General features: G+C 46.6%; 1 protein-coding gene across 1 annotated transcript in view; it reads right to left on the minus strand.

Annotated features, from left to right (window-relative positions):
* The window catches only part of exoc3l2b (exocyst complex component 3-like 2b), a 59495-nt gene that overhangs the window by 36977 nt on the left and 7478 nt on the right, over positions 1-15040 (minus strand). Inside the window, exons 3-4 of the mRNA XM_055028124.1 lie at positions 6388-6891; positions 5958-6196 (exon numbers count right to left, since the gene is read on the minus strand). Of these exons, the coding sequence (XP_054884099.1) occupies positions 5958-6196; positions 6388-6891 (743 nt within the window). The remainder of the gene's footprint in view (positions 1-5957; positions 6197-6387; positions 6892-15040) is intronic.

The raw sequence follows: 15040 nt of genomic DNA on the forward strand, positions 1-15040 counted from the left end.
TGCTGTTTTCTAGGGGGCGCTATAGAGAAATTAGGCCACGCCCTCCAAATATTGTGATGGATTCCTGTCGGGGAGTTGATGGGAATCCATCCTTGTGAGTTTGGAGCAGCTGTGCCCAAAAATGTGGAATTGAGAGCCAAACGTATGGCGATGGTGTTACAGGTCACTTTGCCATGCCGCCACGCCCACCTGCTCCATCGTAGCTGGTCGGGATTAGAATCCTCAACACACCAACATGTCTTCTGTGTCTGGGCACAGTTTCATGTTGATGAGGTCAAAGGGGTCAGATAGCGACCATTGACAGTAAAACATTACACTTCCTGTTCTCAGGGGGCGTGGCCTAAGTGATGTCATCATTCGACCATAGGGTATTGTAGGACACCCGATGATGATCAATCACAGTAACTTTGGTGCCTCTGTGAGTTTCTGTGTAGGAAATATAGCAGTTTATTTTTTTACGGCGAGTAGGTGAACTTTGACCCCTGCTAACCCCCCTTCAACATTCTCAAAAACTCACCGTTTTGATAACTTTAGATGGGACATGCCTTATGAACAGACTGACCGAGTTTGAAGCCGATAAATCGAAATCCCTAGGAGGAGTTCGATCAAATACCAAGGCTGTAAATGGCAAAAATGGGGTCAAAATTTGAACTTCAATCTAAAATGGCCGACTTCCTGTGGGGTTTAGACCATGGCTCCAAGAGACTTTTTTGTAAGTCCTGACAAGGTACACATGTGTACAAAGTTTTGTAATTGTAGGTTAAAGCATGGCTTGGGGCTGATCATTTAAAGTTTTCTAGGGGGCGCTATAGAGAAATTAGGCCACACCCACCAAATATTATGATGGATTCCTGTCGGGGAGTGATGGGGATCCATCCTTGTGAGTTTGGAGCAGCTGGGCCTCAAAATGTGGAATTGAGAGCCAAACGTATGGCGATGGCGTTAGAGGTCACTTCGCCACGCCGCCACGCCCACCTGCTCCATCAAAGCAGGTCGGGGTTGGAATCCTCAATACACCAACATGTCTTCTGTGTCTGGGCACAGTTTCATGTTGATGAGGTCAAAGGGGTCAGATAGTGAAAGTTCACAGTAAAACATTACACTTCCTGTACTCAGGGGGCGTGGCCAAAGTGATGTCATCATTCGACCACAGGGTATTGTAGGACACCCGATGATGATCAATCATAGAAACTTTGGTGCCTCTGTGAGTTTCTGTGTAGGAGATATAGCAGTTTATTTTTTTACGGCGAGTAGGTGAACTTTGACCCCTGCTAACCCCCTTCAGCATACTCAAAAACTCACCGTTTTGATAACTTTAGATGGGACATGCCTTATGAACAGACTGACCGAGTTTGAAGCCGATCAATCGAAATCCCTAGGAGGAGTTCGATCAAATACGGAGGCTGTAAATGGCAAAAATGGCCTCAAAATTGGACCTTCAATCCAAATGGCTGACTTCCTGTGATACTTGCACTATGACATTAATTGTAAATTTTGAGCGTCTGGGGAGCTCTACAAGTGTACCAAATTTCATGTCTCTAGGATAAAGTAAGTGAATAGCAAAGGGTCCTTTGAAAATTTCTAGGTGGCGCTATTGAGCCATTTCTTGTGGGATTTTTGTGATGACCTTAAAAATCAAAATTTTTAAACAGGCTTAAGGCCTCCGCCAAGTTTGGTGAGTTTTCCAATATGATAAGGCCCCAAAAGCCCCCCAAAGAGGTGGGAAGAAAAATAATAATAATAAAACAGTAGGAAAACAATAGGCCTTCGCAGCGCTTAGCTGCTCGGGCCTAATAAGAAACATTACAGAAACAATAGTCCTTCGCAGCGCTTAGCTGCTCGGGCCTAATAATAATAAGAAACAGTACAAAAACAATAGGCCTTCGCAGCGCTTAGCTGCTCGGGCCTAATTAAAAACCGTCGCACTCCAACCACTTCCTGTCGTCTTCTTTGAGGTTTCCACCAGTGGCATCATCCGGTTTGTGACCATGTGACTCGTGATGTAAAAAATGTTTTTATTGCAGCTTTGTGAAAAATGAGAAAAATAAAAAATATCAATCACTTTTTATCAAAAAGTTTTTTCTAAATAACCGTTTTTCTGTCAAGTGAATTTATTTTTGTCTGGCCAATAAAAACGCAGCTGCTGTCCCCATGACTGGCTTCATTGGTCCAGTTCCATTAGGATCAGAACCGCTCCGGTTCCAGGAATCATCTGGTTCGGATCCACGTCTGGTTCCTGGAACCGGACCTGGAGGTGAAATTCTTCTCAGTAAAATGTTACGGCGCGACGGCGGAGCCTGATGTGTGATGAGTTTAAACAGGATTAAAGGCTGTTTGGACCTGCGTGGCGCACACACACACACACACACACACACACACACACACACACACACACACACACACACACACACACAGCAACCTGATCTGCTGAATCGCTGCTTTTAGCGTCACCTGAACACAAACCTGCTGATCTTCATCAATCTTCTCTCAAACTGAGATTTTTGTAAACATCCAGGCTGGAAATTCACCAGCAGAAACTTTATTGCTTTGGTATGTTGAAGTTGAGACCAGCAAACCCGAGTCGAGACCCAGACCGGTGCCCTGCGCCCTGCGCCGGTCTGGGTCCATAAAATGTGAAATATGAACAAAACTGCTTCTTAAAATGATCTGGAAAAAAAAATCACATTTCCAAAAAACATGTAGATATTATATACTTAGAGCATAAATATATTTAACCAATATCATTATCAATTCAAACTCTGTGTTCTGCTTTGCTTCCATTTCTGAGCCACAATCCACTGAGTTTTGGTGCCACCCCAGCAGCATAACGCCCTGGGCGGTTGCCCTGCTGCCCATGTCAGAAACCATCTGCTGCGTCAAATCCACTGAGCTAACCTCTATAACCTCTATTGGAGCTTCTTTCCTAAGTGACGACAAAGTTAGTCGTCGATCCACCGACTGTGACAGCGAAGCGCCGCTGAACTTCCATGTCTCCATGTCTGATGATTTATGTGTTGGGATTATATTCCTGAGGATTAGACAGACATCTGAGCTCAGAGGAAACCACTCAGACGCCAACCACGTTGTCATCCAGTGAAACAAAGATAGGAACTAACAAACTGGACAACATGCTGGTAATTTAGTGACATTTCCATAATAAAGTCCTGAGACATCAGGACCAGAAGTTCTGGTTCTTCTTCTGTGGTTTCCTGGAAGAGAATAATAAACCGTTTCTCAGGTAGGAAATGTCCACAGGAAGTGATGTCACGTCTGGATCCCTGAAAGCTTGTGGTGGTTTATCGACACTGATCAACCAAACCCGTTGGTTCCAGGCTAACGCTGCGTTAGCGTTAGCGTCACAATGACCTTGTTGACGTCAGCAGCAGCTCATTCAGACTTTCAGTCTAATCTGTTGCAGCTGAACTTTAATCTGGAAACAATCACAAGCCTCATTTGACTCAAAGTGTTTGGAATAATCACAAAAAACAGGCAGATGTGGCGTCGTCCCTGAGGAACTCCTCGGGTCTCCACAGAAAACACATCTGGGGAAGCGGCAGGGGGCGCTGTTTGCAACGTTACGCAGACAAAAACGAACAGAGTTATTTAGCCTGAGGAAAATGAGGCTCAGGTTTCATAGTCATATTTTCACCACATTATTCATTCATTTATTTATAAAGATCACAGTTTCAAACTAAACATTTAGCTTATTCATATTAGGATGTAGTTGATATAGATTAGCTAATATGAATATAAAAGCTAAATATTTATAATATTTGTAATTATTACTACTAGCCAGATGTTTAGGTAAGAGCTAAGTATTTAGCTGCCAATTAAATATTTATTTGCAAACTCATATCCATATTATTTAGCTTATGAACATGTTAGCTAAATATTGCGCTAACTGCTAGGGTAACGCTACCTACCAATTAGCTTGCTAATGAGCTGGTTATTAAGCTTTATAAATATTTATCAAGCATGATAGCTAGCTAAGTCTTTAGCTTGCAGCTAAATATTTAGCAGGCTAAATTCTTAGCCTCAACTAAATGTTAAACTGGAGGCTGGACTCATGAATGACTGACAGTGAAAAAATGACCCAAGTTGTAATAAAGTTGTTTTCAGTAAACTGCTCTGCCTCTGCGTTTTCCTTCAGAATCAAATACAACCAAGTCCAAAACTATTCATACCCCCAGCAGGTTCAGGTACTTTTTCTCCAAAGTGTTTCTGAAGGTCATCTGAAGGTCCTGGAGTTCTGGCTCTGACATGATCTGCGGAGGCCGGGAATCATTAGGGTGATGGAAGGAGGCCTTCCAGCCTCAAAGCTCATTATCAAAGATAACAGAAAGCTGCAGGAGTATGAACAGTTCTGGGTTTATCTGCAGCTTTAATCAGTTTCCAGACTTCCAGATAAGAAGCAGCAGCCGGTTCGGCAGGTGGAGCCGCTCTGCTCTTATCAGCTCCGACTCGTTGAGGTAAAGTAAATGCTGGCAGATGGTGACCCTGGAGTTTCAAACACTCAAACATCCATTAAACCCTCTTTGTTTCACTCCGGCACTTTCCACCGCAAACTTTCTCCTTTTCTGACCTTTCAGAGTCGGACAAATAACGGAGAGAATATCCGATTAATCATTTATGGAAACAGACTTGCTCTGGTTGGGGGTGTAAACAAGGGTGTGGAGGAACCAAACCCTCATTAAACAGCAGAGTCAACAGGCTGGGAATAAACAAAAGGAAGTCTCCACATATTTACGATATCACATACTTCCCAGTCAGATTCCAGGCCGTCACTGGATCACCTTCAGCGACATTCGGCTGATTGTTGGCGTCGCGTCTAAGAAGCGCTGATAAGATCGGCAGGGTGATGTGAAAACAAACTGGACGATAAAATGGCTTCCAGGGGAGGAAAACACCTGGAGAGCGCCGGGTTGGGTTCTGATACGGAGCGCCGCAGCGGACCAGAGGAACGCCGCCGGATTGTTTCTCCGTACAAAGCCAGAACAAGGAGCCGAGTCGCAATCACGCCGCTGGACTTCCCTTCCTCACACTGAGCCACAGAAGACCGAGCACTTCCCCTGAGCCCAAAATACTCCGAGTGTTTGGTAACCGGGTCGCATGGCGCTCCACTTCACTCACTCAACGATTTCTCAAAGAACCCGATTCAGAAGCTGCAGTCTGACATGGGAACCATTCATCTGTACATGAAGATGAATAGCAGGACAACTGACCAACTGACCGACGGTTTGAAGGTGAATTTGAAACTTGAGTTTTTCTGCCTGCACAGTTCAGACCCTCCTCGGTTTCCTGGACCGAACCAGAACATTTTGGGCTGAACTCGGCCGACTGAGCTTTAATTTGACAAACAGAAACGATCTTGTGTCATCAGTTTGATGTGGACGTTTCCCACGGCGCTGCAGGCCGGGTCGGTCAGCGGGTTCTGGAACATGGGCCCAATCAGTGATGTTTGAACCTTTAACTCTGCAGAGCAAAGACTGGCAAAAACTGCAGGCGGGTCATTAAATTATGAAGGAAAACATTTTTAGTTCACCTGCTTAATAAACTAATTCTGTATGAAATTCATTAAAGATCTAAAACATGTTGAAAATGAGCCATTTTCAACATTTGTTGGCCAAATCTGAACCGTTCTTGACTCAGAGGTCCAATGAAATAATTTCAAGGACCACAAATGGCCCACAGGCCACACAGGGAACACCCACTAGCATTAGCTATCAGCATTAGCTATTAGCTATCAGAGCTAACTAGATATTTAGTTCTGAAAATCAGAGCTAAACATCCCAACAGACTTTCTACTGAAGCGCATGGTGGAGATAGCTCTAAACTATACGTAGCTCTAAGCTAGCTAAACTGTGTTTCAGGAGAAAGGTCATCAGGCTAAATGGACCAAACCAGTGGCCTCTAGGGGGCGTTTGGTCGCCTGCAGCCCGAACTCGTGGCTCTCCTACCTGACAGAGGCTCTCTGGGTTTGACCTCCTCCACCACCTCCTCCTGCACCGGCTGGTCCTCGGGGCCCTGGGACATTCGGTCGGTGATGGACTCCCTCTTCAGCTTCCCCAGGCCCACCATCTTCATGAAGGTCAGGCGCCGGCTGACGGAGTCGCAGTCGCTCTCTGAGCAGTTCAGCTCGCCGTTGGTGAAGGATTCCTTGCGGGAGCTCAGGGAGTCACGGTATTTTCCTGCAAATCTGGAAGAGATGGAGGCAAATCAGGATCTGATCTTTATTCATCACAGAACAGCATCAAAGAACCAACAAAACCAAAGAGAATTCAATGCTCCTATGAAGAGATGAAACGTTTCCGTCACTAGAGGATCTGAGTCATATGTCCTTCGTTTCTGTCGTTTCTTGTTGGGTGGAATCTGCAGCAGGTCTCTTACCTCAGCAGACTGCCCTCTGAGCTCCTCCTGCCTCTCTTCTTCTTCTGCGAAGGCGACGGCGTTCCCTGCAGCGACCCCTGTGGGGACGGCGTGTCGCCATCTTTGCTCTTTCCCGACATCCTCAGGTTCTTCCCCAGTTTCCCGAGACTCTTCAGCGGCGACTTAAACTTGAACGAACCCTTCACTGACCCTCCGCTGCCGTTTCCTTTCTTGCCTTCGTTGGCCTCGTTCTCGTCCTCCTCGTCCTCGAATGGGTTGCGGTCCCTCGGCACGTCGCCGTCCAACAGCGAGCTGCCCGGCGACCAGTGCCTTTCATGGCCGCCGTTGCTGTGGATGCTGTCGTCGTCGTGCTCGAAGGGGTTGTGGTGGGGCGTGATGTTGAGGCTCATCCTGCGGAAGAACAAGGCGTTGTCTAGAAGCGGACCGCTGCCTTTCAGGCGCGCAGGGAGGTTCTTGAGGAGAGGCATGATGGAGCCGGGGGTGAGGGGACCGGGGCGGGAACGCCTGCGGACGAAAGACGAGATATCGATCGATCGATCAACCAATCAGTCAGCCCTGCAGTCTCTAAAGTCCAGATCTAAACCAAAACAAAACTAGATATGATCAACAATGTTCCGTTTTAAAACCAGATCAGGTAAAAATGTTCCGGCCACAAATCGGCTCAGATTTTCTTCAATTTGGTAGATCATTGATCACCAACACTTCCCTGAGAAACCGATCGTATCCATCCTCCTCCAGCCGCTTGCATTGGCGCCAACTTGGCAAAGGAAAATCAGACGGTCAAACTTTTTAAAGGTCGCCGTTGGTTCATCCCTCATTTCGAGGTTTTCAGGTTTACTGTGCAACAGTTTCTCACCACGATGCGTTCATGGACACATAAACCACTGGAGACATTCAAGGACTAGAGTTGGACTGCATGTTTACTTCCTACTGTCCAGTAGGGTTCATCAACCTTAACCTCTGACCTTTACCAGTCCAGACTGGAAACAAGACTTGTTGTTTTGTTGGCTCATCCATAGTTTCAAAACGGGAAAGTTCTTTCTGGAAAACCTCAGATCTGTGAGCAACAAACTGATCCAATCTGTGCAGAAATGATCGAAACTTCCTGTCCTCCAGACATGATGTCCTGAGGGATGATGGGATCTGATTCTCAGAGCCTTTCAGGCTGATGGCGTTGGGACAACATGTCTCCTCTTCATCAGGTCACTGATTCATCATCATCATCATCATCACTTCAAATCCTCGTTTGTTGAATCATAAACTGGTTTTAGTCTGAAAGGTCAACAGAAACAGAAATCTCTACAAACTTCATCAACTTGTTCATTTAACACAGTGCTTCTCAAATAGTGGGGCGGGCCCCCTTTGGGGGGCGCGGTGCGATACCTGGGGGGGCGTGTGATCCTGGGGAACAGGCTTTTTTTTGGCCGTACTAGTATAAAGTGTAATTGCGCACAGTAGGCGGCAGTGGCGCTCTCATTGTTACTTCTGTCACGTTTGCGACAGTGCAACATTTTATGACTTACAAGACAACAGGTTTGCCTTGGTTAGCAGTGTTAAGACAACAAAAAGCTCCGACTGCGTTCTGTCTATGGCCTCCGTTATTCAACAACCCCAACATGAAAAAGTTTTTCACAGGGATGAAAAGAAAAGCGGAGAGAGACAAAGATAATGAGACAACAGAAAGTCAACCGAAAGCTAAGAAGAGGAAATACGACGAAGCGTATTTAGCGCTTGGCTTCACTGTGACTACAGTTGGAGAAGAGGAAAGACCGGTGTGTTTGCTGTGTCTAAAAATGCTCGCAGCGGACAGCATGAAGCCAAATAAATTAGCGCGTCACTTAAATACGTTACATCCCAATCACGCCGATAAGCCGCTAGAGTTTTTTCAGCGAAAAAAATGTTAATAAGGAAAAAATGTTATGCAGAGATGGATAGTCACGGTGGGGAGTGGGGGGCGCGAATAGTTTTCTTCTTGCTAGGGGGGCGTAACGGAAAATAATTGAGAAGCACTGATTTAATGGCCATAAAATCAGGCACAAAGAGACACGCCCCGACAGAACCCGAGTCCAGCAGGTCAATGTTTGACGAGCAGCTAAACATTAACGCCCGACTTCAGAGACGCTTCCTGACTTTCCTCTGCTTTTCCTGCAGACATTTTGAAGATCTCTGCGAATCTCTCTCTGCCTTCCTGATTGGCTGAAACATCAAGTCTCCAGTTTTACGTTCTGCCACCAACAACTTCAACGACGTCCAGCTCAAAGCAGCTGATCACCATAAAACATGGCGGAACAGATCATCAGATCAGTCATGAACCGCCAGGATCTCACAGTCCGAGCATCAGCAGGACAAACAGCCATAAAGTCTGCAAACATTAACAGACGTTGGGCGTCTGCAGACGTCTCTGCAGAGACGTCTTTGGGACACCGCGGTGGTTGCTAGGAAAGGCGTTAATCATTAAATCGGCCCTCAGGTGAGGCGCGTCGCTGTGAACCGTTTCTGAACATCCCTGGTGACCGATGAGGCTTTTACAGCGTCGCTCCCTGATCAGGAGGGTGGAGACGCATCGTCTGCTAATCAGTCAGAGTCACTGAGCCAACAGGCGACCGGGACCAGAACCGGGTCTGACCGGGTCTGACAGGGACCAGAACCGGGTCTGACCGGGTCAGCTGCTGGGTCACTGCAGGCCGGATCTCTGTCAAACTGTCATCAACCTTCTGGGGGAAAGAAAATGATTGGCCAACAACTGCTTCAGTTTTGCAACCAAATTCTAGAGTTTATCTGGAAAAATGAGTTCAGGGAAAGTTACGTGCGCTAACTGATGAAGCGCTAAGCTAAGACGTAGCACTGCCGCTGTTAGCAAATGTTAGCTGCTGTGAGCAGCTGTTAGCAGCTGTCAGCCGCTGTTAGCAGCTGCTAGCAGCTGTTAGCAGCTGTCAGCCGCTGTTAGCAGTTGTTAGCCGCTGTTAGCAGCTGTTAGCAGCTGTTAGCTGCTGCTAGAAGCCGTTAGCAGAAACAGGTTTTTGCATCTCAACCGTCACAGGAGGAGATTCTGAAACGTTGAATCTCATGGAGTCTTTAACCTGCTGATTCTTGGACCTGAAGGTTTTCTGTGTTTAAAGACGCAGCGGCGCTGCAGGTTTGGATGCTGGCTGGTAGCATCCGGGTTGGCCCCAGATGAAGAGCCGGAGCAGCGGCCTCTGAAGCGTAAACAGCCCTGGAGGTGGACTGGGACCGGATGTTGTTCATGTTACTGGTTTCCAGTCTCACCAGCTCAGGACGGGCGGCTGCTGCCAGAAATAGAAACCGCTTCTAACGGAGCAAACAGACTTAAAGGAAAGTCTCACACACAGAGACGCTGCTGCAGGGTGAAGTGGGAAGTGATTCAGTGGCGGTCGCTTCCATAAATACCCAGCAGCCCCGGCGGCGCTCGCACAGCCTGTTTTCTTCCAGAGGGTCGCAGGGCATCGCGGAAGCTGCTGGACACAAACAATGGAGCGGAAAGGACAGCGATAGTGTGACGGACGGAGCCCAGGGCTCCGGGGTCCCATGCTGCTCGCCGCAGGGCGGGGCCCGGCTGGCACAATGCTCAGGGGCCCCTGGGCACCGTGGGGTCAAAGGGCATCGGTAGCTCAGGGCCGGGGCTTCATCGCTTCAGGCTGTTTGCTTCTCTGATTCTGAATCATTTCAGTTTTTTTGTTGCGGGTTTGATGGTTTCTGCTGATTTTTTGCCTCTTAAACTTGGAAATATTTACAAATATTTAACATTTATAACCTTTATAAGCCGAGCGTCACGTCAGATTCACTTCATTCAGTTGAATAAAGTCATCGGATCAGGTTCTAATAGAAGCACTTTCATCTCACTGAGCTTCACCTGGATTCATTTCCCAGAGTTCATTTATTTTCAGTTGAACAGATTTGAAGATCTGCTGGTTAAAAATCCTTCAAGGACTTTATTAGACCCAAAAACTTTATTTCAAAAAGAAACAAAATAAAAACAGGTGGGAGCGTTAAATGATCTTTTCTTCTGTCTTTATGATTCATTTGCAGCTTTCTGATCTTCAGGATCTCCTGCAGTCAAATCAAAGTCATGAAGATTTATTCACAGAAAAATGGAAGTGTTGGTCTCGTCCTGCCAGCAGCAGGTCGACCTTCACCTCCCTCTCAGGTTCCTGCGAACAGAACGTCGTGTTCAACAGGACGAGGCCACGTCTCGACCTTTTATGGTCACCAGACACAAACAGGAAACCAGGAAGGCCAGCAGATACCCAGCCAGGCTCGGCTGCGACCTGCAGCCGCGTCGCCACAAACGACTGCAGCAAGAATCAGAATCATTTCATGAGCTGATCGACTACTTCCTGCTTCAGGATCCCAGCTGCTGATTGGTCAGAACCTTTTCAGACACACAGCGGAAACAGATGACAGTCATCGCAGATTTATTCCTGGTTCATCAGACAGCTTGCTAAAAAAGAACAGAACTTGTTCCTGTGAGGAAATCCTGGAGATTAAAGTTTATTAATCTGAGGCAGAAAAAGGAGAAAACAAGGAGACGACTAGCAGGACGAATGAGGGATGAAATCCTGCGTCCAGCAGGACAGCAGGACAACTGACCGACGGTTTGAAGGTGAATTTGAAACTGGAGTTTTTCTGCCTGCACAGTTCAGACCCTCCTCGGTTTCCTGGACCGAACCAGAACATTTTGGGCTGAACTCGGCCGACTGAGCTTTAATTTGACAAACAGAAACGATCTTGTGTCATCAGTTTGATGTGGACGTTTCCCACGGCGCTGCAGGCCGGGTCGGTCAGCGGGTTCTGGAACATGGGCCCAGTCGGAACCTGTCACTCATTCTGTGGGTCAGAACCAGAACTCTCCTCTGTAGCTTCATCCCAGCAGCTGAAACGCTGCTGAGTCGGAGCTTTGCTTTAATGAGACTCAGATGCGGCCCAGTCGCTTACCGGGCCACAGGTTCTGAAAGCTCAGAACCGCCCTGATCCTTCACCCGCCTGCAGCCGGACTTACACAACCCGAACCAACTGCTAATATCTGGTTAATATCCGGCTGGAAGGAAACGCAGACGGAGCCGCCTGAATGCAGAAACTCCTCACAAACATGGCCGCCGGCCCGGCCCGGCCCGGTTCACAGCCGGTTAACAAGGTGATAGAGACTCAAACCCAGCTGGCAGCAGGACTTAAGATGTTTCAATAAATAAAGTGGTAAATATAAAAATGTCAGCAGCTGATGGAGAATCTGAAGGAGTTTAAAAACCCGATCAGAAAAACTCCTTAAACAGCCAAACTGTTAGCGATGCTAACAAGATTATCATAAACATTCATTCTGCTAATGCTAAAGCACTAAACACAACACTAAACCACAATGTTTAGCACTCAGCTGGGTAGCATTCACTACTGCTAACTAGCTGAGTGCTAAGGCGCTAACCTGAATTCAGAACTGATCTGGTTCTGAGAAACGATTCTTCCACAACAACCTCAGAGAAAATCTGCTGATTTCTCCAGTTCTCCAGAATCAGCATCCAGAACCAGTATCCAGAACCAGCAGAACCAGAACCTGCATCCAGAACCAGCAGAACCAGAAACAGCAATTTGTTCATTTGTTGTATATTTAAATATGTGAGGAGAAGAAACAGACTTCAAAATAAGAGCATGAATATAAACGTCAACACGGATGTGGAACTTTATCCATTTGAAAGTTTGAGAAGAATGAATTAGCGGAAGCTAACTGTGCTAAATGTTTTCAAAATGAGCAAAAACTCCAAACGGTTCTGCTTTAGCGCATTAGCAGGAAGCTAAAACCTGGTCCATTAAACGTGTCTTCAGGACCAAAACAAAGTCTGATCCAGTCCCACAGGAAACCAGAGGGCGGAGCTAAAAGGTTTCTGATCAAGGTGGCCCAGAAACCCGACCCGGTTCCACCGGTTCCGACTGGAGGAGCGGGCCAGAACGACTGAGCGGCTCAGAGAACCCGAGGCCAGGAAGTTTCATCTGAGTATGTAAATATCTGGTTCCTACTGTAAAAACTCCAACAGTTTGAACCTGAAACATAAAAGCAGAAACGGGGGAAGCGACTCGGTGTGTTGAACTCGTCACCAGGTTGGTTCTGTTCATCAGCACACCTGAAGCTCCTGCTGAACCTGCTGCTGTTTCTGCGGGTCACATGGAGTCAGTCATGCTATGTCACCATCAGACGACCCGATCCGATGTTGACTCCAAACACGACCAGGTGTCACCGGATCTCCTCTCTGATCCTGCTTGTTTTGTTCACCCTGATCTGACGGCTCCAAATCTTGATTAAACTTTGTGTTTTGGAGTTCGAGTGAATCCAATGATGAAGTGAAAACTGCAAACACATAAAACTGCAAAGGAGATGAAGAAGTTTTGTTCCTTTAAGTCACTTTAACCCTGATAACATCCAGATAATCTTTACAAGCCCAGGATAAAAGGTTCCACCATGACGGCCTCCATCTTTAAATCAATCCAACCAGTGCTAGCAGAAACGTTAGCATCGCTAGCCCTGAACACTCCTAAACATAACTTCTGCTAATGCTAAACCAACACGAAATGCAGCTGAAGCTAATGCTAAAGCACCAATTTAACCATTATCCCTCATTTATTCATTTGCTCTATACTTTCCAATTTCAAAATAAAATTTCTTGTAAAAAGAGACAAAACGAGGAGAGGAAATGGAACTGCTGTGTTAACAAACTTCAAAATAAGAGCAGGAATCTAAACATCCAACTCCCGACCAAAACTTCAACTTAGATGTTGAACTTTATTCAACTGAAAGTTTACAAAACAGCAAATTAGCTATTTAAGAATTGATTTGGTGACATTTAGCATCACAGCTAGCATCTAGCATCATAGTAAGCAATTAGCATCATAGCTCCAGCTAGCATCACAGCCAACATGACATTCAGTTCTCTGTTTTCACAACAGCCCTGCTGCAGCTGCTGCTGCTGCTGCAGCTGCTGCTGCTGCTGCTGCTGCTGCTGCTGCTGCTGCAGCTGCTGCTGATCCTCCCGGTGGGTTTCCATAACCTCAGGCTGCTGTGGGTCCAACAGAACCGATCGTCCTGCTCAGGTTCTGCTGACACCACCAGCAACACACTGAGGCCACATGTTTACATACACCTGATGAAAGCACTCAAAGAAAATGAAAAAATCTCTAAAACTGTTGTGGCATGAACACAGAAATGGTTCTGGAGATTCTGATCTGAAACGTTTGGATGTTAAAATGTGGATTTGGGTTTTTATGTCAACTTCTGGTCTCAGTGTGTTCTGGTGGATTTCTGTGATCTGCAGCAGATGGACTAAAACATTTAGTTCCATCTGGAATCCATCTGGTTTCAGGGTGAATACTCCTGGTTCTGTTCGGTAATATCTGCTGGGATCAGCTTTTGGACTCGACCCACACCGACCCAGTCAGGTGGTTTCAGTTTGTTTGGTTCTGCTTTCAGAAACGATCCGGTTCAGATCCGGGAGGTTCCCGACCTTGAAGGAGCAGAAGGGATCATAAAGAGGGTAACTGAAACGGGTCCCTGAGGAACTCCAGGCCCATTTGGCTCATTCAGCCTGACAGCACAGAAAATATGGAAATTCACTGGGGTTTCATGTTTTCACCATGTTATTCATTCATTCATCAATGTCACAGTTTCAAACTCAATATCTACTTTGGTAGACATTTAGCTTTGCGCTAACTAAACATTTAGCTTTGAGCTAACTAAACATTTAGCTTTAAGCTAACTAAACATTTAGCTTTGAGCTAACTAAACATTTAGCTTTAAGCTAACTAAACATTTAGCTTTAAGCTAACTAAACATTTAGCTTTGAGCTAACTAAACATTTAGCTTTAAGCTAACTAAACATTTAGCTTTAAGCTAACTAAACATTTAGCTTTAAGCTAACTAAACATTTAGCTTTAAGCTAACTAAACATTTAGCTTTAAGCTAACTAAACATTTAGCTTTAAGCTAACTAAACATTTAGCTTTAAGCTAACTAAAACTCCAGACTGAACATGGTGAATCTTTGACCTGCTGCTTTGAGTTTTTCTCTGACAGGCTGCAGAACCAGAGTTAACTTCTGAACCAGGTCGGTCGGACCTGCAGCTTTGGTTCCGCCTAATGATGTTCTGAACTCACGAGTTCCAGAACCTCCAGGGTCATGAGGGGTCACGGTGAGGGGTCACGGTGTGGGGTCATGGTGTGGGGTCACGGTGAGGGGTCACAGTGAGGGGTCACGGTGAGGGGTCATGGTGAGGGGTCACGGTGTGGGGTCACGGTGAGGGGTCACAGTGAGGGGTCACGGTGAGGGGTCACGGTGTGGGGTCACAGTGAGGGGTCACGGTGAGGGGTCACGGTGTGTCTGGGTTCCTGCTTTATGACGGCTGATTGCCTGTTCAGACGCCTCTGGACGTCCGTCTCGGAGCGTCTCCATGGCGGCTCCAGGAAGCGTTTTTCCTGGAGTTCCCGGTCCGTTCAGCGGGCGGCTGGTTGGATCGGCCTGTTCAGACACAAACTTCTGGGAACGTTTCGGTTCATCTCAGTTCAAACTGGTTTTTCTCCAGGAGATGCTGAGGCTTCAAAGCAGCTCTTTGTCCATAGGCTTGATGCAGGAAGCCGTAACCATGACGACACGTCTCATC

The sequence above is a fragment of the Poeciliopsis prolifica genome, unplaced genomic scaffold (assembly GCF_027474105.1).
Source record: "Poeciliopsis prolifica strain line A6 unplaced genomic scaffold, Auburn_PproV2 SCAFFOLD004, whole genome shotgun sequence".
Lineage (NCBI taxonomy): Eukaryota > Metazoa > Chordata > Actinopteri > Cyprinodontiformes > Poeciliidae > Poeciliopsis > Poeciliopsis prolifica.